Raw genomic sequence first — 25755 nt, 5'->3', positions numbered from 1 at the left:
CTCCCTAGGGAGGCGCCCAGGGTTCATCCTTACCAGATGATCCTGAACCACCTCAATATTCACTTAATGAGCAATCCTACCTGCACACTCTGGACCTGTGGGCTGATGGCTGGTGCTTGGTGATGCATCTTGTATCTGAAGGGCTACAAATCCCCTAAAGTTTGTGGCCAGTTATGTGGCGTTGCATCATAATAATATTTAAATTATGTAACGTTAGGTTAGACAGGCTATAAGAAATTATTATGTCAATTATTAGTAACATTCAGGGTTGCCGCGGTATGCGGTATTACCAGTGGTTGAGGCCAACACCGAGTTATTATTTTGTATTATTTTTTTCCAGTAATAAAAAAAAACGCGGAAGACCGGTTCCACACAGCAACGCCGGTAAACAAACCCCGGGAAGCCCAATCCCTACGAGAGCTCCTCGTGCTACGGCCATCCGGAGGCGCACAGAGCTTTTGGCCGTGATATTATATATAAAATTATATTATACTATTATATGATCGTTATAAGACGCTGTCACCGAGAATTTGCGCGCTGCCAGGCGCTGTCACCGAGTGTGAGAGGAGAGTTGCCGATTTTTGCACATTTGGCTGCATCTGTCTCCAGAGCTTTTCTCTTTTTAATCCTCGCTTTTTCTGCGCCACCCTTGCTCTTTTTATTTTCCATTTTGGTTTATTATTTTCCTTGTACATCTGTGGTTGGAGCTAGGCAAACACCACTGAAGTGTGCGGACTAGTGCACGACACGTACGTTACATCAGGCTGTGTCTGCGTCTGTGTCTTGTTGGTGGGCGTGCCCTTAACCTGCGTCCGCGTCCCAGTTTCATTGGCATGATCTAACAGATCGCCAGCTCCCTGGTATGACCAGCGACAGCGGTAACAGCATACACGTGATACCCACTCCACTCAGTGCCATGACTGAACACCGGCACAAAATAAATAAAAATAATAATTGAACACCGGCCCTCGCGGCCCAAAAGTCAGACCGGCCCACCGGGAATTGTCCCGGTCCTCCCGATTAGCCACTCCGGGCCTGCTCCAGCCCCCCCGCAAACCCGACCCCGGGCTAAGCGGTTGAAGATGAATGATGACACCTCTCTCTGTGGAACTCATTGGGATCATTTTCATGTAACACTGATGGAGCCAGGGATGGCTGTGGCACAAAAGGCTGTGATAGCAGAAACACTGACTTTTTATATTGATAAAGAACCTGTATTTCAATGCCTGGTCTGCTTATTGTTTATTGTTAACATGATCCCCATTAGCTGTCACCAGAGTTGGACGAGCTAGTCTTCCTGGGGTCCACAACACAAAAAAGTCACAAAAAACAATGATAATCTAAAAGCAGCAAAACATTGTAGACATCATTGTAATCATCATCAGAAAATATTCATCATAAGTTATTACAGCCTTACATTCATTATTAAATTCATACAGTAAATACTGTATGTCCAGTCCCTACTCACAAATTTAAATAGGGCATTCTCAGATGGTACTTGAAAGATACTTTGCAATTCAGTTTACATATATTCAGTGGGCAATTATTCCAATGATTGATGGCCCGATAAATAACTGTTCTCTTCAAAGCATTTGATTTTGGCCTGGTAACATCACAAATTAGCTGACCTAGTCAAATGAGAATGGACCTGATCACACCTGGAAATTCGTTTATATATGAAAACAGGCTAAGAGGAAAAGACTGTGTTTCTGAAAAATTTAGTTGTATAGAAAACCAGCCTGTTCTCTACCATGAGAGTCGGCGGTGCATACTGACAGTGTTTGTTCTTCTGAGACAATGTAATACTAACCTGGCAGCTCTGTTCTGGGCAGTTTGTAATTTCTTTAGTTGACCTTTAGATGCACAATAATACAGGTGACCACCTGTCCCGTGTTGTGTGCAGGGACATAAGAAAGACATTTCCTCATCATGGAGATACCACAACCCATCTTTTTAATTATGCTATCAATATATTCTGCCCATGAGAGCTGACTATCTATTACTGTGCCCAGTAATAGATAATAGATAGATAACTGTATCTACCTGTTCCGAAGGTTCCCCAGCCAAGTTCACACTCATCCTTGGTGTAGATGACAGTTTATGGCTCGATCACAAGATAATTGATTTGGTTTTCGAGATGTTCAGTACTAACTTATAATGTTGGCATGCTAAAGTGCCCCCTGGGAGCCAAATGCGTGCTAAAGTGACCTCTTCAGTGGCAGGATGCGCTTTATGTGCTCTTTTTCCCCTTTCGCCCCTCCCCTTTAAAAAGTCTGCACATGCCACTGCCGAAGGCACAGCTTTCAGGATCAGTTTAGGGTCCAGTATCTTTTGACATGTGGACCGGCAGAGTCGGGACTTGAACTGTCAGTTGTTTGATTAGTGGTTGACCTGCTCTGCCTTCTGAGCCACAGCTGCACATTATATACTAGTTATATTTCAGTAATATTTATATTGTCCACATACTTGCCTCATTTTACCACCCTTTCATACATTGCTGCAAGTAAAGCTGCTGTGAGTAATGTGGGTCTTATTGCATGTTTCAATAACACTTGGACTGTTCAGTCAGCATGTCAGCAGTAGTCAGTCAATTTCGATAATGTCTTACTCACAATTTATTAACAGAAGAGGGCGCCAGAAAGGAAGAAACCGAAAACTACAGCTAGATTCTTCTGGGCATTTTCAAAGCTTCCCTTGCGTAACAGAGAGTTAGTGCCTCACAGGAAACATATGAGCACAGACTCTGTCAGGGACAGGCTCCTCTGCCATCAGCACGGGTACAAGTTACTTTTTTTTCTGCCCTTGGGTTACACCTGAACAGACAATAAGCCAATAAGTCTCACGTATCATTTAATTTGTAAACATAACGGTGTGCTTTATTTCTGTGCAGATACTTCACAGCCAAATAATGTGTATTGTACCCACAACACAAAAGTATTAGGCATAATATCATGGATAACATATTGATAAATGAATTTGAGTCTGACAGCCTGACCAGTAGTGGGGATCAAAGTTTGAAGTTTGTCCAGAGGATGGTGCTACAGGAAAGGCCCTGAGGTCACCTAAAAGTTGTTGTGATGAACACTTTACTATTGACACATCCAGCAATTCATAACAAAAGTTATCCCAAGACACTTTACATATGGAGTAGGTAAAGACCACACTCTATGGTTTATTTAAGGTTTACAGAGACCCAACAATTCCCCCATGAGCAGCAACAGCAGTCTCCTGCTCACAGTGGCATTGAAAATCTTGCCTTTAACAGGCAGGAACGTGGAACAGACCCAGCTCTGTGGAGGACGGACATCTGCCTGCACCGATTAGGGAGGAAGAAAAGGAGAGAGAAAAAGATAAAAGACAGACAGATGGACAGAGAAGAAGAATGACTTTATTAATCCCCCAATGTAAAATTCGATTTGTTTTCACTCTATTATTATTCATGTTACACACACAGGCCCAAAATACACACACATGCACAAACAGGACCTATATACATGCAATTAATGGAGAGATGTCAGAGCAAGGGGGCTGCCAGTGGACCAGCACCCCAAGCAGATTGGGGTTCAGTGCCTTGCTCAACAGCATCTCAGCAGTGCCCAGGAGATGAACTGGCAACTCTCCAGCCACCAGTCCACGCTCCATTCCGGGTCCACACAGGGACTCAAACCGGCAACCCTCCGGTACCCAGCCAAGTCACCTATGGACTGAGCTACTGCCGCCCCAGATGGTATGAGAGATGCAAGCAACCACAAAAGTAACAGTAACTATAATAATATCTATAGTAATGTGAATATGACTTATATATTATGGCAGTTAATATAGTGGTATCAAGCCCCCACCACAGTGACTTCCTGGTTGATCCAATCAGGAAGTGCCCAAAACTGCAGTTCTCTCTGTGTCCACTAGGGGCAGGTTTCATAATAGAGCAGTTTCTCATTGACCCCCATGTTAAACAGGCCGTTTTCAAAGCATCATTAAACCTGTTTAAGGCCTGGGACAAAAGAACATTCTAGTCTGTATGTTTAGATCATATCTCCATCACAACACTTAGGAGGGTGAATATTTTTGTACCAGGCTAGATTTTATTTTATTGGAGGTTAAAGTTTATGAATAATTAGGGGCCTGGTCTCTTGAGTGACAGCTAGCAGCTAGCCCTCACTTCTCCTCAGATGCTAGTTGTCAGGATTAGCATCATTAGCATGCTAACTTCGTCATCTGGACCTGGACTGTGGTCATTTGTGTGGTGGTGTTTCCATAAGGGACAAGATGGTTTGCTCTTCGATCAACTGTAAAAACAGATGGTTTAGGAACACACGTGTTAACGTTAGCTCTGTTATGCTAATTCAATAGCCGCACTTGCACCATGACTTGCAGTACAGCCTGCTATCAATGACAGATACACTAGATGCTAATCTGGAGCAGCAGGAGGATTCGGGCCGTGAGGGTCGGTGTTTTACAGTCTATGAGCATGGAACTGTGTTGAATATCAGTTTAAATCATAAATGCTGGCTGCACTTCACTCCCAGAGCCGGTGTGTTTTCCACTAGAGACACAGGACTCCCACTCCTGTTTATCTAGTAACATGTTCTGTTAGCCTAGCTTCCGGGCAGCGGAGCCAATGTGAGCTAATATGGCTAATTCTGTAAAAGTCACCCAGACAGACGTATCTCCCTCCCCCCAACGTCACATACATGCCCTTTTTTGGTAAGAGGCTCTTAGGAGGAGTCAAAGTCTGACAAGATGGCGGCTCCCAGAGGTGAATATGATTGGATCAAGTTGAGAGAACGGGCCTCGGCGGAGAGGCTAAGTCCATTTTTTATACAGTCTATGAGTAGAATAGTAGAAAAAAACAGGTAATAGAATATGAAAATGATAATAATTATGGTGGTAAACATGATCAACGATGAGTAGTGGTAATAACAGCTGTGATACAGGAAGATATATTACTGATGATGTTTTTTATGGCTACAAATATAATAATTTATAAAACTAATGATAGTTTATATGAGTAATAGTAATAATAGCAGCAGGAAGTGTCATGCAGGACCACGGCAGCAGGCACCACCACGATCAGCAGAGACCTGAGAGATGACAAAGAACAAACAAGTACGGGGAAGAAGTTGAATTAGTAACATGCATTGATGAGACATGACTAACACATATAGAGAGGATAACGTTTTGGCTCCTAGAGCACACTTTAGCACACGTTTTGGCTGCTAGAGGGCACTTTAGCACATGTTTTGGCTCCAAACAGGGCACTTTAGCACGCGTTTTGTCTCCCATGAGGGTACTTTAGCACATGGTTTTTGCTCCTAGAGAGTGATTTAACACACATTTTGGCTTCCAAGAGGGCACTTAAACACACGTTTTGGCACCAAGAGGGCACTTTACCCCACGTTTTGGCTCCTAGAGGGCACTTAAGGATTTGTTTTTTGCTCCCAAGAGGGCACTTTAGCACGTGTTTTGGCTCCTAGAGGGCACTTTGGCACGCATTTTGGCTCCCAAGAAGGCACTTTAGAATGCATTTTGGCTCCCAAGAGGACACTTTAGCATGCATTTTGGCTCCCAAGAGGACACTTTAGTACATGGCTTGGCCCTTAGAGGGCACTTTAGCACACATTTTTTGCTCCTAGAGGGCACTTTAGCACATGTTTTTTGCTCCTAGAGGACACTTTAGCACACGTTTTGGCTTCAAGAGGGCACTTTAGCGCAAGTTTTGGCTCCCAAGAGGGCACTTTAGCATTCGTTTTGGCTCCCAAGAGTGCACTTTAGCACACGTTTTTAAACAATTGAGGCCCGCGTGCACGCCAGTGAAAACTCCAAATTCATACTTCCTCGCTTCATGATTATGTAGGCCTACAGGATGCACCGGATTAGAATGCAAGAAATTGTAAGACATAACAGCAGTGCATGGGTTATAAATAGCAGCGGCAGTAGCAGTATAGTAACAGAATGCCTACTGGTAGTTTAGGACTGAATCAGATCTCATGTAGCCTACGAGCTAACACGGTGCTCCCCTGGCCCCAGACTAGCTGCTGTTGATTGGTCCATGGCACGGACCTGTGGCAGCTGCCGTCATCCTGTCAAACGGGCCGGGGATACTGAGTGTGGCTGATGGACTGCGGTCTGCAGGGCTCTGTCTGGATTCATCAGGTACAGATAAGTCATGTGAGAACCATGATGCTGCTGGTTGAGACATTGTGTTTATAGGCTTCAGCTGAATGCATCTGTATTTCTAAAGCTTCACTGCTCCCTTCTTTCTCCATCGCTCCATTTCGTGTTGCTCATACACTCAGGGTTGTGTGTGTGAATGAGCTCTGACTGCAGCTCTGACTGCTGTGCTGATGTGTTTCGTGCATGTTGGTGTGTGTGTCGCCCTGCAGACGGATGGACGCTGGAGATCCGGGCTTGAGATGAGATAAGCGTCCTCTCTGTCTCCGCCGAGCTGCTGCAGCGCCGAGCACGCAGGAGAGACGCTGTCACTTCAGCACCATAAACACCGGAATACACCGATTTAACGGTTTGATTTCGCAAGTGAGCCGTGTTACCGGGAAGGCTGGACTTTCTCTTTGCGCGAACCTGCCTCCTTGATAATGGTCCCGATGCCGCTCTCCGGAGGTGATGCGCGCTGAAGGAGCTGGGAGCTGCAGAGGAACTGTCCGTCCGTCGAGGTGCTGATGCGGCTGTGACAGAACGCGAGCATGGCCGCCGGGAAGTTACTGCTCTACGCCGGGCTCTCTCTTTCTCTCTGCGCCCTGGGGATGCTGGCCGTGGCGATGTGCTCCGATCACTGGTACGAGACCGACGCCAGGAGATACAGGGAGCGGTGCCGAAGCTTTTCCAGCCGCCGCAAGGATCCGGGCTTTATCTACATCCCCAACAACAGCCTGCCGCTACGGGCCAGCCGGAGCAGCCTGCCCCGCTGGGAGGAGAAGCTGCTGCTGGCACGGAACCGGCGGCAGCTGTTCGCCATGAGCGCCGCGGATGAGTGCAGCAGGCAGTACAACTCCACCAACATGGGGCTGTGGAGGAAATGCCATCGGCTGGGCTTCGACCAAGAAATCGAAGACCTCATGCGGAAAGGTAAGAAGGAACAAGGCAGAGAGCTAAAGAGGGTAGAGATGTGGAGCACATCAGTCACTCATTGATAATTTGACCAAAGGGCGAACAAGGGCATCGAGCTATTTTCTTGCTTTTCTGTTCGTCCATGTACCCACAGGCCTGGGGGTACGCACTGTGTGTTGTCATTTTTTTTTTTTTACACAAGAGGGACGCGTGTTGATCGTGACGCTGACCAGGCTACGTGCACGCTGTCCCCAGGCTCAGGTCTGATGCTGAAGTTGAAGTGGTGCTCGAATGCTCCTGCAACTGCAAATAATGACACAGGCCTAATCATTTCACTGTGATGGGCTTGTCAGTAACCACTCAGCACGAGACAGGAAGAGGTGTGTGCGAGTGTGTGTGTGTGTGCGTGCGTGCGTGCGTGCGTGCGTGCGTGTGTGTGTGTGTGTGTGTGTGTGTGTGTGTGTGTGTGTGTGTGTGTGTGTGTGTGTGTGTGTGTGTGTCCGACCTCAATCAAGAGTTCAGTTCAGCTTTATTCCACAGGAAGCCTTTACGACGGATGCATCACTTTGTGCGGGCTGGATTCACACATGAATGTAAATGTATTGTAAATGCTGGAGTAATAATCCCCCACCCCCATTCATTTAAGCTTAAAGGTTGAATATATAGAATCTTAGTTAAAAGCTAAATTAAAAAAAAATACACCCACGGGGCATTTTGAGGGGTACAGAATGAAAGTATTGCTTTTCCATAAAAAAATATATTTAGTCTGAATTAATATTTTAAATATTTTGACAGGTTTGACAAAGACTTTCTATCACATTCCGTTTTCCATGGTAGCAGCCAATAGTGGAGGGTTTTCTGTTGTTCAGCTACAAAAACAAGGAATCACTTTGAGTTGAGAGCTAGCTATTCCATTCCACTCCACTCACAGAAAGACTTCCAGCTGAAGACTGGCTAACGTTAAATACTGTTGTCAAATTAATTGATTAGTGTAAATGAGTGGTTCCCCTGTATGATTCATCACTGACATGGTGCAGGCTGATCTCTGACACACGCAGCAACAAACCTGGCAACCTGACTGATGGAATTATGTTTTGTTGTTGTGACTACGATCTTGAGACACTAGATGGAGGTGTTCTGCTCCTTCTTCATATTCAATCTTGAAACTACATATTTCCGGTTTGAATTTTCAAAAAATCTTAAGATGTAATGCTTTCTGGTGTTCAAAATCATTGTACTCTGAATACCTTTGAGTTTCTTTGTAAAGCCCAGCTCGCCTGTGACTATGCCTTCGACTGTTACACAGTCTAGGGCTTTTATTGTGAAAGGTAAGAAAAGAAGGTGTCTGTCTGGAATGCAATGCCATTGTGAAGGTTTAAAGGAGTAATGTTGGTAGATGCTAATAATAATAATAACAATTCTAATAGATCTGTTTCTTATAGCGCTTTTATCAATACTCAAAGATACGTAACACAGAATACACACAAACACTCAAACAGAAAACAAACAGTCAAGTAAAAAACATTACAGCGCTAAACAACCATTAAGAGAAGGAGAGGGTTGGGATGATTTGTCAGATATTGTAGGTGATCCTGAAGAGATGGGATTTAATCTGACTCTTGAATGAAGGGACTGTGTCTGAGTTCTGGATGGCGAGGTGCAGGGAGTTCCAGGGGGTAGGGGCGGCGATGGCAAAGGCTCTGTCCCCCAGGGTCCGGTACATGGTCATGGTAATGGGGGGGGGGGGGGGGGGGGGGTTGGGGTCAGAGGATGGGAGGGAGTAGGGGAGTGGCGATGAAGAAGATCAGCCAGGTACGACAGTGCAAGGGTGGTGAGGAGGATCTTGAACTTGATGCGTTGTTGTATGGGAAGCCAGTGAATACACTAGACGTGTTCACGGACCACAGGCATACTGCGTCAGTAGGCTTCAACGTCACGCATCAGACTGTGTCAGACTGATTATAATGGAGTATAGCACCGTTCTCATTTTTTTACACAGAGAAATCCCTAATAAAGGCTTCTGAACCAAAAACAACACAATCCAACAAATTCTAGCAGGGATGCGATCTAAATGATGAGATGAACAAGATCTACCAAGGTTAAAGCTTTCCCTGATGTCAACATGGAGCTTGATACGTGTAGCAGTGTCTCTAAAATGTACACACTACACTAACACCTGTTGTTGGCATTTCAGATCATAATGCTCGCGTGAACATGTCAGATTGTGTAGTTTTTAGTTTGTAATTTTATTAATTGGCATTTTCTCACAGTAAAAGTGTCGCTTTACTCACTGTCTGGTGAAGCTGTTGGATGGAGATTGAAATGTAATTCAGTATTGACGCCTGCGCAGTAGTAACAGTGGTGGCGTGAACATGTCTAGTGGGTATTAACTAGCTTTTGCCAGTAAAGTTTGTCGTCTTGGTTCACACTAAGGAGCCCACATCACACATCACATGAACATGAACAATCTTCTTGTGGGTCAAGATCAAGTCAACCAAGTGCCCTCTGGTGGACAAACTATGTAATAGAGTTACCCTTCTCGACCAAGACATTTTGAGGGCCGGTTCAGAGCTGGTGCCTAATCTTGAACCAGTGCTTCCTGTTTCCGCAGCCAAAGAACCTGCTCAGGGCCAGGAAAACTGGTTCCAGAGCAGCACCAACTCTCTACTGGTCTTGAACTGGTACCACAAAGTCTTGCATGCTTTAAAACATGTTGTGATTTGAGAATTTGTGTAATTTATTGTTGTTATTTTTTTTGTCAAAATTAACAACTTTTCTAAAGAGTCATGGTTCTTTAGTATGCTTAATCGAAACAAGCACAATAATTATACACAGTTCCTTTCAGAAAATCAAAGAACTATTAACAACTCGCCACACAAACATAAACATGGACATGTCTGTGTGTAACGGCAGTTTTCATGAACACAGCTCCAGCTGCAGTCATTTGATTCTGACGTTTCCTGTAAAGACATAAATCATTCATACATTCATTCATCTTCAACCGCTTGTCTCTGTCGGGGTCGCGGGGGGCTGGAGCCGATCCCACCTGACATCGGGCGTGAGGCGGTGTACACCCTGGACAGGACGCCAGTCCATCACAGGGCAAATAGAGACATAAATCAGTGGATCATTAATGTTAACTGCAATGTGATCAATAACAGGTAGTCTGTGCTAGGTAAGGTAAGCTAACGTTAGGGCTATCGGGCTAACATTAGCTTCCAACAAAGGCTAACATTAATATCTTACATTCAGTGTCAATAAGAATCAAAACGTGTTAGATAATTACCTTGAATGAAAGATTCTCAAACGAAATCTCTATCCATTGTATGAGATAAGATAAGCAGTATAAATGGGTTGTAGTCCACTGTTGTTGTTGTTGTTGTTGTTGTTGTTGTTGTGCTTGAAGTGGGCGTTTCTGAGGAAACCTCAGACGTGTACAGTGATGTAATTACGTGGCTCTCTTGGCTCTGTATCCTGTGGAAAACCTGACGGGTTCTGAGAAGGTTCACAAGATGAACCAACAGGGAACCAGCACCAGCACTAGCACCAGCACCAGCCCAGCACTAGAACTAGGTCTGGGTTGGCTGAAAAAGTGTTTGGCAGGGTTGTAGTACTTGAGTCCGGTCTCAAGACCACTTTTTGCACTTATCTCCTGCCTTGGAGTTGTCTTGGACCCGGCTGTTGAGACCTGTTGAGACCTTCCCAAGTTGCTGTGTTCCTGGCTGCTGATTCAGGATCAGTTACACAGAATGTTGCCTAAATGCTATGCATTGATTAGTTTGATGTTAGAAGATAGATCAGTCTTGTTTATAGATCCATCCTAACTCCTTACTATTACACTATTGCCTGTCGTGGTCTTGAACAGGACTAGGTTTGTTCTGATTCCTGTTTCCTTTAGGGGAGAGATGTTTGTGACCAAAGTCCAAATTAATGATAAAATGTGCTTCAGACATGTCAAACACAAGTTTCCATTTATTATATTTATTCCTGTCGCTAATAATAGTACACAGGCATGTTGTGTGTGAAAGAGACAGGGAGGTTGATGTTACTGATGGAGGCTCCTGGTCTAAGGCCAAGCTGGAAGAGGAGGGGTGTGTGTACTCTTTGAATGTGTGTGTGTGTGTTTGTGTGTGCTGCAGCTGTGCCTTCCTTTGAGGATGCCTCAATGGCCTTGATGGCCTCCCATCTGCAGTGCTGGGCAGCGCACAGTTAGTGGGCTTAGTGATCAGATGAATGCCTCCATAGAGGGGTCAGATCTGTTCCAGCTCTCAGAAGTGGCATGGGAAAGGCCAACGTGGTTCGTTATCATGATGCATCTGGCAATACATTGATGGCTCAATAATGACAGCCCTGTGGAGATGAACACTGTTTATCTCTGTGTGCTCTACATGCACAATAGTGTGATCAACACTGACTTGCAGCTCACAATCAGCTAGTGGATACAGTGACCTCCAGCAGCCAACCACAACTCATACTAACACGTACCACTGGTCCTGTTCAGACCTGGATCTAAAATCTGTCCTGAGTCTGTGTATGAGGTGTGAATGCACCCAGGACGTATTGAGATCTCGGTATTCACAAAACATTTGATCTCAGTGCTAAGAGTTCTCCTAAGGCGCACTGAAAGTCGTTTCTTAGAACCTATTCCAAAAACCTTTGAGACCAACTTTTCCTAAGGAGAGGGAGGGACTCCTAAGAGAAGACTAGAGGGCGGAGCTTACCTTGTTGCTATTAAGATTCATGAATAAAAATGTATAACGTGTCTCTGATTTTATATGGAACCATATTCGTCAAGTATGTTCGGCTTATTGTCCTCCAGATGGGCCTACTGACAAGTCTGGCAGCTTATTAGACAATCAGTGGATCTGTAGGCCTATATAAGAAGCTTTTTAATTATAGGGGTAGAATAACAATGGCTGATACAGACACCTCTGCTCTGCCATAACAGAAGAGAAAACCAAACTGGACCAATGACTCCAGAAGATTTTATCAGAGGAAATTTTAGAGTTGGGATCTCTATCCAAAACATAAAAAAAAGAATGGAAAACTATTCACATGCGTGTCAATGCTCCCTTCCCTCTCCAGCAGCTGCATTTTCCCCCTGGCCAAACAGCGGAGAGTTGTATCGCCCATACCATGTACGATATTATTTTTGGGTATTTTTATTGGTTGGTGATGACCAACTCTAGAAGAAGAAGAATTCCTTTTATTTATCCGTTATTATTATTATACAGGTCAAACACACGCACACACACACACACACACACACACACACGCACACACATGAAATATACATGCAATTAATGGAGAGATATCAGAGCGAGGGGGCTCAGCGCCTCGAGCATTTGGGGGTTCGGGGCCTTGCTCAACAGCATCTCGGCAGTGCCCAGGAGATGAACTGGCACCTCAGCAGCCAGTCCACGCTCCATTCATGGTCCACACAGGGACTCAAACCGCCGACCCTCTAGTTTCCATCTGAGTCTCCTATGGACTGAGCTATTGCCGCCCCAACCCACATGATATAATGCCATCGTCATTAAAGTCATACCTTTTTATGAGCTCACTATGACTGAATCTCTCCAAACTTTAGGAGCCACATTTAGCGCTAAAATGCTTAGTGACTTACACAAAATCTTAAAGAGTTAGGAGTCCTAAAATAGGAGTGAAACACTCCTTATTTTTAAGAGTTACTCATAAATCAGCAGCTTATGGCCTACTCTTAGTCTTAAGATGTTTTGTGAATACGGCCCCAGATCACTTAGACCTCATGTAGCCACATTCTTTTAGTAGTGTGTAATTGTAAGTTAAACTACGTACTCATTCACTGGCTTTGTCTACCACAACTGAGTTACAGGTAGCTCTGTGTATTTTGGCTGTTTTTGTATTTTTTAACATTATTTCCTATCCTCGGCACTCTTGGGCTCTGTCACCCCCAGTTGCCTAAAGAAGGCAACCTAGAATGGCAGCATAGATGTCCCTGGGACCGCTGTTTGACAATAGCCTTATTTTTAGGTTCATAAAATGTGTCTAAATCCAATTCAATTCAATTCAAATCAATATTATTTACAGTGCCAAATCATAACAAAAGTAATCTCAGGACACTTTACGTATGGAGTAAATAAAGACCACACTCTATGACTTATTTATGATTTACATAGACCCAACAATTCTCCCGTAGAGTACAGTGGCAACGAAAATCTTCCCTTTTAACAGGCAGGAACATGGAACAGATCGCGCTCTGTGGAGGACGGACATCTGTCTTCACTGGTTGGGGAGGAAGAAAAGGAGAGAGAAAGAGAGAAAAGATGAACAGATGGACAGAGAGACAGTCCCAGAGATGTAAACAACCACAAAAGTAACAGTAACTATAATAATATCTATAGTAATGTGAATATGAGTTATATGTTATGGCAGTTAATACAGCAGAATAGTAGAAACAAGCACAGCTAAGGTGAAAGAATATGACAATGATAATAATTATGGTGGTAAATATGATGAATGAATGAATGAATACTGATGGTGTTTTTATGGCTACATATGTTATAATTTATAAGACCTATGATAGTATATAAATGAATAATAGTAATAATAGTAGCAGGAAGCATCATGCAGGACCACGGCAGCAGGCACCACCACAATCAGCAGAGACCTGCGAGACGACAAAGCACAAACAACTCCGGGGAAGAAGTTGAATTAGTAACATGCATTATGAGACATGAATGATACAAACAGAGAGGAGAGAAGCTTAGAGTATCAGGAAAAGTATTCACAAACAGGATATAACTACAGACATTCCTGTTCTTACATCCCAGTTGGTATTGATCCTGGGGTTTTTATATATGTTATGTTTTTCTATAAACTCCTCACAATACATGTCCCCTGTTATTTTGTTATTTAAAAGCTTTCATTATAAAATAGCAGAATGAGGACATGTTGGGTCTTCTTCTATAACTGAATATGACTGTTATATGGCAGAATGAAAATGTAATAAGTAAAATAAAGCAACGTCTGAAAGTACAAACAGGGATGCAGGAGATTTCAAACCACAGAGATTCCAGTTAGACACTTTTTAAATACCCAGACCTGAACTCAGAGAGACTTTAAAAACGTCTTTCTCTGCTGTCCTGCACAACTCACCTCAGGTAGACAACCTTATTATTAGGGTTATAAAATGTACCTGAAAATCTAAACATACCACACACACATACCGCCATCAGGTAGAGGAGAGTTAAAACCATCAGCACACAGACAAACTGTGGGCAGTGCTTCGTCATTAGTCATCTCACAATACAAACACGATTTTACATTGAAATATGTTTTTGTGTACATTTAAACGGCAATAATGTACATGTTTATTTGCATTCAGAGTGGGTAAATGAGATCAGATCACAAGTGGTCACTCAAGATAACTACTACTGCTGCTTCTACTAATATTGATACTACTTGATACTAGGACCAATCTCCAGCACCAGGACCCATGGTCTCTCCATCAAAACTATTGTGAAGTAGCACATGTGTGTATGTGATCATGGGAGTTGTAGTCTTTATTGCGGATGAAAATATCAGACAGAAATAATGTTTCCAGACAAATTAACGTATTAAAGTTTTATTCATGTTAGATTTTGTAATGTTTATTTATTTTCCATTTCATTCTAATGAAATAGCGACAGTGTTTTCTCTTTGTGCTGCTAAGCATGGGGGAGTTAGCAAGCTATGTAAGCTAGTTGATGTGAAATTTAAAAACTTAATGATTCATCTACACATTCGCCACAACATAGAAAGGCTCATTTTCTGTAACCAGTATAACATGAAAGTATGGCGGAATTAGCAAACTAGCTAGCCGTCCATCTCCAGTCCTGCCGTCAGCTCTCATGCCGGTGAAATTCGACTCACTGCTGGGAGAGGAGGAGGAACAGCGGGATGGGCTAGCTAGCTAACGTTACCTTGGATGCTTGTGAGAACTTTTTTTGACTGGACTTTTTTCACCGTCGTCAAGGTTGTACAGCAAAAAATTAAGGCATGAAAAATATAAAATGAAACATGCTAGCTTCAAAAAGTATGCTACTAGTGATGAATGAGTCCTATTTCTCTTCTCACTGACTAAGAATAACAGGTACTTTTAACTATGCAACTATATTTAAGAATAGTAAGCATAAATATTAAACAATATTCCTGACATCACAAAACTGAGTCAAGCTTTAGACACTACTTATACACACGATTTAGATCAATGAATAATTGTCTCTTTCACTCGTGATGTGATCAGTCTCAACAGTGAAACTTAATTCCTTTAATATCAGAGAGAGCAGCTCCATGTTCATGAGTGAGCAGGATCATGGTGCAGCTGCAGACGAAAGTTTTAAAGGGAGTTCTTTGAAATAGTCTGATACAGTCTGAAGCGTTTTAACAGCATTTCACTGACTGTGTTTAAAGTTACTACATTTGTTACAGCAGCTGAAATGAAGACACTAAAACAGTTGAGCCAAGATTCCAATTCATTTAAAATTTTTATTTTAAATTATTTTAACCTGCAAATCACAAACACTTTTATTACTGGATCATATTGTGATCCAACAATCATGTCTCTGTGTCTTATATCTCTAGGTTAAATATATGTTAATGTTCAACTACATTTTTAAATGATTAATTAATAGAAAACACAGAATTAAACTTTAATGTGTTGTTTTCTTTAAAGATAAATGTGCACACTCTCCATATACATACATATACATCCACAGGATTAAAAATGGAGGCTCTGCCTTTTATTAACCCATTGCCATGGTGAATCATTGTATCAGAGCTCCATTGATGATGCTTTTTTTTATGTTCAGGCTCAAAGTATTGATTGAAGTTACTGTGATCAGCTGTTCTGGAACAGAAAAGGCAGAGTTTCCCATCTCAGCATGAATCAACTCAGAGGTCAGGCTCAGAGTTTGTTGAGCCTGCCTTCTGAAATAGGGCCCTGGAGTATATCTAGAATCAATCTACAATTAATTGGTAAAAGTGTATGCAGCAGTGGATCTGCTGGATGAAACTTCCACTTGAACAGTATATTGTGGACTCAAAACCTAACCCCAAAGTTTCACGCGCCTCATGACCTTAAGCATTTATTCATAATAAAGTATAAGCATAAAGTCACTTAAGTTAGAGTTGTGCACAAGCATACATCAAAAGGGAGGTATGGTAATCATGTTACCAACCTGTTTCCAGTTAACATCATTCATTGTGAGATGTTCCACCAGCTTTTTAGCATTTCACAACTTTAACACTCTTTTGTTACCACTGTCACAGCTTGTTTGAAACCTGTTGCTGGAATCAAATTCAAAATGGGCGTATCATTTTCAAAGAACAATGACATTTCTGTGTTTCAACATTTGATATTGTGTCTTTCGGCCGTTTTCAGTTAAATATGAGGGTTCAATTTTAATCATCACATTCACATTTAACACAACAGGGTTGTGCTTACCATGTGTGAATAATAGATAAAAGGATTGGATCAGGACATGTACTGAGTTGACCTGTAGGTGTTACTGTGCAGTCATCCTCTCCTCTAAATAGGTCACTACCATTGCAGCATCTAATTGCTGCTGCTCATTCAACACATAAGTCATGTTGGTAATCCCAACAGTTGGCATATGTTAGCTTGGTTTCTGATGCTGTGACTGGGCACAATATGTGACCTCCTGCTGTTGGAGCAGCTCACTGACTCTTATTCTGTCTGTCACAAGGAAAACCTCCTGGAGAGAGAGAGAGAGGCAAAGATAAAACAGCAGCAGAGAGGCATCAAACTACAAAGTGGTTTGGGACAGAGGATGAAAAGAAAGAAGGGTGGATAGCCAAGGATGGCTGTGGAGACGAGGATGTCAGAGAGAAGAGGATTAAAAAGCTGGGGATGGGGTGTTGGCTGGGTGATCTTGGGCCATCTGGTGCTGCTCTGTGAGGAAAAGGCCTTTCAGGTCCTGATCACAGTCCTGTCCAAGCAGAAAGAGCAGGGAGAGGCTCCGGATTGGATTACCTCGCTCCCCAGGGGCACATAACATGGTAAGGGCTAAATTAGACACTATGGGAGTCTAAAGGAGCCTCAAAGGTGCCTCACCAATGAGCCTGCTGGCAAAGCCGCTCATCTAATAGACAAATGGAAGTAGTGAAGGGCAGGCGGGGCCTCTGCTTTCACTTCTACTCTGACCGGCTGCTGGATGATTATTAAGCAGATCAGCATCTTTTTTTTATTTATTTTTTTAATTTTTTAACATTTTCACCAATTTTCGGTATTGTATTGCGGGCCATCAGACATGGTGTTTCTTGTAGTTGTATCCCTACAGTTTTTTTTTTAATTCCTGTACCACACCAAACAATTGGTCTGTCAGAAATCACAAATACAATAAGACAGATATGAGCTGAAGTTACAAGTTTGAAAATAAATAAAAAATTGAAATTGAAATCGATATTGAAGAAGTGAGCTTACCAGGCCTCTGTAGCTCCTCCTCTCTGCTTAAGGCTAGCCCCTGATAGCATTACCTATACCAAAAGATCTGTCCTTTGGTATTGCAGCTGGCGTGATCCCATCACAAGATGGTCTCTAGTAAAGACAGAATGAGGAGTGTGTCTTCCATTTCTTAATGTTTAGTCGCTCTATGATGATGTCAATTCACAGTGACTATTGTCAAATAGTGTCAAAAGGTTGAGACCATTGTAAACCAGAACTTGAGCTGTGAGATAATGAAGGACAAATTACATCAAGTTCTAATATGATTTTGTTACACTGATTAATTAACAGATGAATCAATTAGATCTGAGTATGTTAACAAATGGTTAAACACAGAAAATAGTGTGTGTCAAAGTGTAATACTGAGAGCTTTGGATGATTCAACTCTGCGGTGTGAGAAAAAAATAAAAGAAATTAGCAATATTGAAAGCTAATTTCAGCTATGCCAGAGGCAAAATGGATTGGTTTTTAGTACCTAAAGCTACACTGAGTAAGTAGTCAGAGTCTGGAGCGAGCAAAAAAATAAGTAAGTATGACCATGATTATTTAAAGTTTGGGTTTTGATTGGTTCTGAAGATGCTCCACTGCCAGTGTGTTGTTTGCAAAGTGGTGATAGCTAATGATGGTATGAGACCATGTCGACTCCAGCGTCATATCGAGACCAATCACCCAAGTTTGGTGACCAGTCTAAATGAAGTGCGGTCACAGAAGAAAGTAATCCAGACATTTAGCACTATGAATGACAAGGCCACCGAAGCATCATATCACGTGGCTTTATGCATAGCTAAGGCAGTAAGTCTAAGTCTAAGGTAAACCCCACAACAAAGCACTGTATCATCCATCACCAGGCCTTGGCGACCAAGTAGATGCCAAAAGAGCTGCGTACAGTCCTGGTTGAGGCAGTAAAAATTGGAAACCTAATTAAATCACTTGTCATGAATGCTTGTCTCTTCTCCTTCCCCTGCAATGAGATGGGCACTCACTTTCAACAGCTGCTGCCGCTGCATTCTGGGGTCTGGTGGCTGTCCCGGGGCAAGGTTTGTTGCGTGAGGAAGTGCTCCTATTTCTTGCCGAAATCAGCTCTCCACTGCTGAAGCATATGGAGGACATGAATTGGATTGCAATGTTGGCATATCTTACTCTCTCATACCCCATTTAAAAGAGCTAGAGAACTCCCTTCAGTTCCCCGATTATTCACACATGTAAACAGCGTTCCCAGATTATTATCGGGTTTGCTGTCTGATCATGCTCTGTGGGTTATAACTCCCTCCCCACTCCGCAGCAGTGACTTCTGACTCAGAAGTAGAATAAACCAGGAAACCTTTTAACCGAGGGAGGACTTCACAACGGCAAGTAACATCACTACCAAGAAGAGCTGTTTCGGTCGTAATTCTGTCCAAAAGTTGGCTGTGATTTAGACAAAGGTGAACCAGAAAAAAAGCCGTATTCAGAGCAGCTGTATGTTGGTGGAGCGCCACCTACTGTACCAGAGGAAGAGTTACGCCGTCATTTTCCCATTCAACCCCCTTTCATGTATACAAGGGGAACTTCAATAATCGATTATTCCCTTAACCGGGGAGACCATTTTCAAGTTACTGACTGTCACCCTGTGATAGACCGTGCAAGAGGGAGAAGCCCTTGTCTATCTGAACTCTAATATGGACTTGAAACAAAAGATGAGTGAAGTGTCACTCTTATCACTTTTGGCTTTCTGTTGAGACTGACGTCCCCCACCTCTCCAAAAGGCGTTACTTGTACTCATCCCCTTTAAATCAACATACCTGTGTGAGTGCGTTTTTTCCGCGTTAATGCTTATTAAAAGTAAGTAAATCCAGGCTGCCAGTAGAGGATGATCTATATATATTCCTCACTCTCCCACACTTTGAAAACCCCTGCTCTATCTATTAAACCAATTGAACCTGCGGCCATGTTGTATTCAGAGTAAGGTATTTGAGTGAGGTTATTAATGTGTGACATAGTTTGTTGTGGCATCAGCAGCCGACACCTGGGTTCTCTCATCTTCCTGGAAACAGTTAAATTATTCATACACATGTGAGAGCCCTTCTCATTAATGCACTTGCAGAGACTGCCTGACTGTGGCTGTAAGCTGCTGCTCCAGCCATTTACACCTTGAGACTAATGCACAGACACAAGACAACCCAGACTGTATTTTCACCAGGAAGTCGGCTGTGACCTCCAGGTCCTGCAGTCGCAGATGGACCCAGCTGCCCTGGATACCTTCATCACCGGTGTTGTATCGAAGTGTAATATCCCATCAAATAGTGTTTCCCTTTTATATGTATCCTTTGATAGGTGCTCTCCTCCATGGCTATGATAAGGGCATAAGGTTTGGTTCAGGTTAAGGTAGGGGAAACACATCTTAATGGGACAACAGTCTTTGACAGAACACGGTGTAAGAGCTGAACAGAAATTAAAAGATAAAAGTTACATTAAACTCTGTTAGCACGAGAAGGTTAGCGAAAACAAACTCAGAAATATCTTACAATTTGACACAAATTAATGCAGTTAATACCTTGTTGGCCTCTCGACTGGAGCTAAGCTCTTTTATACTCTCCATGTTCTCAATACTTTGTTCTTTAAAATTTCGATTGTTAACAATTTTTCAAAATAAAACTTCCATGTTTATGGGGTAATATATAAATAAGGTAATATAGCTAATATATTAGAAATGCAAATATAACATTAACTTTTGTCTGGGTCATTTACAGAAGCATCTTAGTCGCCTAAAATGTCTTGTTCAGAATTGGGTGGTTGCACCTTGCTAACCAAGCTAGCGCTAGCATTAGCTGGCTCTTCAACTCTGTGTCACTGAAGTACATGCAGAAAAATAGCACCAGCCCAACAAGGTCTCTGCTCACCTGTCATCAAAAGTACATCGGAGGATCTAATCTCTTTAGAGTTTAGCTTGGTACAGCGTCATTAAAATATCACCGAGTTTGTAGGAAAAGCTGTGAAAAATCTTTCTTTAGGAATCATCATACCATACAAACAACTTATTTAACAACAACAATATTATAGAGATAATATATATATGGAAAACAGAAATATATATATATAGATATATATATATATATCTATATATATATATGAAATATCAAATTTACAATAGTAATTCTCATTTAGCAGCAACATCTGTGTAATCGAGAACCCAGCGAATTGAACAATCAAAAACTTGAGTCTGGAAAGAAGTAAGGCTGGAGTGTATTTTTGAAGAAATAGCCTTTTGGAGCAGTGGGCTTTTGTTTTTGGGATTCAGGGATGTCAGACAAATGGGCTATCAGTCCAATAGGAAATTTCTCTGACTCTTGTTGATTCAGAATAATGGGCCATCAGATCAATGGGCAATCCCTGTTTTAAGATCAGAGGGTGGGTTCTGGTTCATTGTGTATTTTCTGTGTTTTTGAGGTGAGAGGTGAATATCTTTTTCACCATATCTTACAAAGTGTTAGCATATATTTTTTGCCTGCTAGTGAATTACTGTTGTCACTGGAGGTTTATCTCTCTTGGAATATGTATTTGTTAAAGCGTGCGCTAACTCTTCATCACTACCAACAAGCTAACAGACCGTGCTAGGGATTTTTCATCTGAAAAGGCAATTTATTTGGGTTGATTTACATGTATTGGTTTGTGTTAATAATAAATAAATAAGTAAAGTTCTGCAGCTAACTGCTAGGGTTAGCAAAGTATATGATATGTATATGTATATACTGTATGTATATGTATCTCTCATCTCATCTCATCTTCAACCGCTTATCCAGGGTTGGGTCGCGGCCCGCTGCTCCGATTCTCTGGCCAAACTCACGCTCCATCGTCCCCTCACTTGTGAACATGATCCAGAGGTACTTGAACTCCTTCACTTGGGGTAAGGACTCATTCGATACCTGGAGTAAGCAATCCACCGTTTTCCTGCTGAGAGCCATGGCCTCAAATTTAGAGGTGCTGATCCTCATCCCAGCCGTTTTACACTCTGCTGCGACCAATCCAGTGAGTGCTAAAGGTCACTGACCGACAATGCTATCAGGACCACATCATCTGCAAAAAGAAGATACGAGATCCTCAGCCCACCAAACTGTAACCCCTCCCCACAATGACTACGCCTCGATATCCTGTCCATGATAATCACGAACAGGATTGGTGACAAAGCTCACCCCTGGCGGAGGCCAACCCCCACCGGGAACAAATCCGACTTACTGCCGAGAATCCGGACACAGCTCTCGCTTTAGGTGTACAGATATTGGATGGCCCACAGAAGTGACCCCCTCACCCCATAATCCCGCAGCACCTCCCACAGTATCTCCCGAGGGACCCGGTCATATGCCTTCTCCAGATCCACAAAACACATGTAGACTGGATGGGCATACTCCCAGGCCCCCTCCAGGATCCTTGCGAGAGTGAAGAGCTGGTCTGTTGTTCCACGTCCAGGACGGAATCCGCATTGTTCCTCTTCAATCTGAGGTTCGACTATAGGACGAACCCTCCTTTCCAGCACCTTGGAGTTGACTTTACCAGGGAGGCTGAGCAGTGTGATACCCCTGTAATTGGAACACACCCTCTGGTCCCCCTTTTTAAACAGAGGAACCAGCACCCCAGTCTGCCACTCCCTTGGCACTGTCCCAGACTTCCACGCAATGTTGAAGAGACGTGTCAACCAAGACAGCCCCTCCAAACCCAAAGCTTTCAGCATTTCTGGATGAATCTCATCAATCCCTTGGGCTTTGCCACTGTGGAGTTGTTTGACTACCTCAGTGACTTCCGCCAGAGATATTGACAATGATTCCCCATCAGCCTCCAGGTCTGCCTCTACAAAAGAGGGCGTGTTAGTCAGATTAAGGAGTTCCTCAAAGTGCTCCTTCCATCGCCCGACTACCTCATCGGTTGAGGTCACCAGCGTCCCGTCCTTACTGTAAACAGCTTGGACGGTTCCCCGTTTCCCCCTCCTGAGATGTCGAATGGTTTTCCAGAAGCACCTTGGTGCCGCCCGAAAGTCCTTCTCCATGACTTGTCCGAACTCCTCCCACACCCGCTGCTTTTTCTCTGACACAGGACTGAATGGAGTCCTGCCCCATGCAGGACTCCATTCAGGGTCTCCAAGAAGGCCGAATACTTTGAACTGCTGTTTGGTGCATATGCACAAACAGCAGTCAGAGTTTTCCCCCTACCACCCGCAGGCGTAAGGAGGCGACCCTCTCCTCCACAGGGGGGGACGGACACGAACACCGCCGCGCTGCTTCACGGGTGGCAGTGAAGGTGAGGGGCCTCGATGCTCTGGGGACGTGGAATGTCACCTCTCTGTCGGGGAAGGAGCCGGAGCTTGTGCGGGAGGTGGAGCGCTACCAGTTAGATCTAGTGGGGCTTACCGCCACACGCAGTCTCCTGAATAGGGGTTGGACCCTATTCTTCTCTGGAGTTGCCCAGGGTGTGAGGTGCCGGGCGGGTGTGGGGGTACTCACAAACCCCCGGCTGTATATGTTTATATATATATACTGTATATATATATATATATATATATATATATATATATATATATATATATATATATATATATATATATATATATATATATATATATATACACTTTATATACATATATAAAACATCAAGTTTACAATAGTAATATATACAGATCAAAAGTCCTGTAATAATGTTTTATAATTGGTATCATGAAAACCTTAGTTGGCAGGTTTGCAGCTTTTCATTTCTGAAAGTTAACTTCATTCATTTGGAAGATGCTAGGCTCTTCTAATTTTGTAAGAATGAAGAAAGGACATTTATATAAACAGAAGTTGGTCTGATTGTTTTGGAGTAATGGGTGTGGATGGTGTAGTGCTCGTTTTTCTTAAGGAAAGCCAACTACTTCTTAAGGTATAAAAAGTTTATTGAAAAAAAAAAAAAATTTTCTGCTTGGCCTCTCTCTGGCTTCAGAAATCGCAGTCAGCCTAAGCTGTTGTCTGCAACCACTGAGAACAAGAAAGAGCCCGGAGCCTAACACATACAAAGAGTTTATACAGATGAGATAATGAGAAATTGCTCTGTTATGAAACCTGCCCCTAGTGGACACTCAGAGAACTGCAGTATTTGGAGCTTCCTGATTGGATCAACCAGGAAGTAGCTGTGCTGGGGGCTTAGATTTAACCTGGGGCTTATCTGCAACATCCTTTAATTGTATGTCATCTGTGTTAAATTGATAATAATGTGAAAGCATGCTAAATCATCTTTATATAAATTCTATATGCGCACAGTGAGTAATAATAAAACTTGAATTATCTCATTACAAAAATAAACACATGTATAAAAACCTCCACAGTGGGGAATAGAATCTCCTTTCAAAAGGGATTTCTCTGCTTAAGAGCTGTTGCTTTGAATTGCTGCCATATTGGAAATTCAAAGTTAATAATAGCTCTTAGAATGTCAAAATCTTCCCTAAGAGTAGCTAAATCATCAGTATGCTGTGTTAGTCATCACATTTGCATTATGTGATGCCTATCAGTTTTGTTGTTCCATAGAGTACATAAGTACAGTAGCCTATATTCGGGTCATTTCATAAAATGAGAAGGTTGTTCACAGGAAAATTAACTAACATGCATATGAGCTTAACAGGCAGTCAGTACATCTGACTCCTGTTCAGGAGTGTGTGTCTGTGAAAAAGCACAAGAGATTAGCTGAGGCTGAGAGACTTACTCATCATGAAGTCAGCTTGACTCCTGTAACCACAGGCAGAGTAGAAAGAGGTAGTCCGAGAGAAAGAGAGAGATGAGGAGGAAGAGGCATGATGTGGTTTGTTTCCCCACAGACATGCGATGTTTGATGACCTCATGCTCTCTCCCACAGACCGGCCATGGCAGTAGGATGAACACAGCTCCACACACACAGAGCATGTGCAGCCTCAGGGCATTTGCACACTCACAATACACATGATACCTACTTAGATGGGTACACTGTACACACCACACACACTGCACATGTACAAATAACATAATTTACTCGACATAAATATTAAGGGATGCACTCTATGCACGGATACTGTCTCTTGACACACACTATTCATGCATACATACAAATGGTGTTGTTCTCTGCTCTTTCTCTGTCGACTAAGGAGGATCAAGCTTCCAATTCAAACAAAAACTGTTCACTCTAGGAACAAAATTTGTAAACTGAGCTTAAACTCATATAATCATGTTTTATTACTAGAATTTCTCATTTTAAAAAAAGAAGCAAAAAACTCCATGTTAGCAGTGAGCCCTCACGTCACATTATCTCTCCTTCCGGAGATAATACCACTCCACAGCCTAACCCTAACAAAGAGTAGGGGTACATGTGTCTTTTTTTTTACCCTCTCCCATCTCTACATGTGAGACAAGAGGGATTAAACTCTGTTTGGTCGACTACCCTGAATGAGGCAGGTCGATGTTGCCCAAAACAACCCTAATCCCTGTCGGAGAGCAGGGTCTCTTTTGTCCCCTGAGATTTACCTGGTTGCTGATTGGATGTAGCTCTCAGCAGGATGTGACGTGTGGTCATACAGATGCCACCACAACACTGCGAAGTAGAGCAGACACTTTTATCCAGTGGTGAAGAAGAACGCAGCACAGGAAATGATCTGTGCACGGATTCTGGATGGATTGAATTTCCGACCTGTGGTCCTTTGCTGCATGCTCCATACCTCTCTCTCTCTCTCTCTCTCTCTCTCTCTCTCTCTCTCTCTCTCTCTCTCTCTCTCAAATTTACACACAAATGCGCACACGAACACATATGAGGGGCCACCAGGGACATTATTTAGAATTACCTCTCACAAACACATGTGAAATGCTCTCACATATACAACTGAAACACTCTCACATATACAACTGAAAGATTATTTGCTCACACACACTACTGAAAAGCTCTCACACATACAAGTGAAACGCTTTCATAAACACTACTGAAAAGCTCTCACACATACAATTGAAACGCTTTAAATTCAATTCAATTCAATTCAATTTTATTTATAGTGCCAAATCATAACAAAAGTTATCTCAGGACACTTTACAGAGTAGGCCTAGACCCAACAATTCCCCCGTAGAGTACGGTGGCAACGAAAACCTTCCCTATAACGGGCAGGAACGTCGGACAGACCCAGCTCTGTGGAGGACGGCTATCTGTCTTGACCGGTTGGGGAGGAAGAAAAGGATAGAGAAAGATAGAAA

The 25755-nt window shown here is 42.9% G+C and overlaps 1 protein-coding gene across 1 annotated transcript in view; it reads left to right on the top strand.

Annotated features, from left to right (window-relative positions):
• Positions 1-6701: 6701 nt before the first annotated feature.
• The window catches only part of tmem178bb (transmembrane protein 178Bb), a gene marked incomplete at both ends in the record, with an annotated part of 169677 nt that continues 150623 nt past the window's right edge, over positions 6702-25755 (top strand). Inside the window, one exon of the mRNA XM_083935240.1 lies at positions 6702-7083. Coding sequence (XP_083791366.1) covers positions 6702-7083 — 382 coding nt within the window. The remainder of the gene's footprint in view (positions 7084-25755) is intronic.

This window comes from Echiichthys vipera (genome assembly GCF_963691815.1).
Source record: "Echiichthys vipera genome assembly, chromosome: 20".
In the NCBI taxonomy this organism is placed as follows: Eukaryota; Metazoa; Chordata; class Actinopteri; order Perciformes; family Trachinidae; genus Echiichthys; species Echiichthys vipera.
This window is presented reverse-complemented; position numbering and strand designations above follow the sequence as displayed.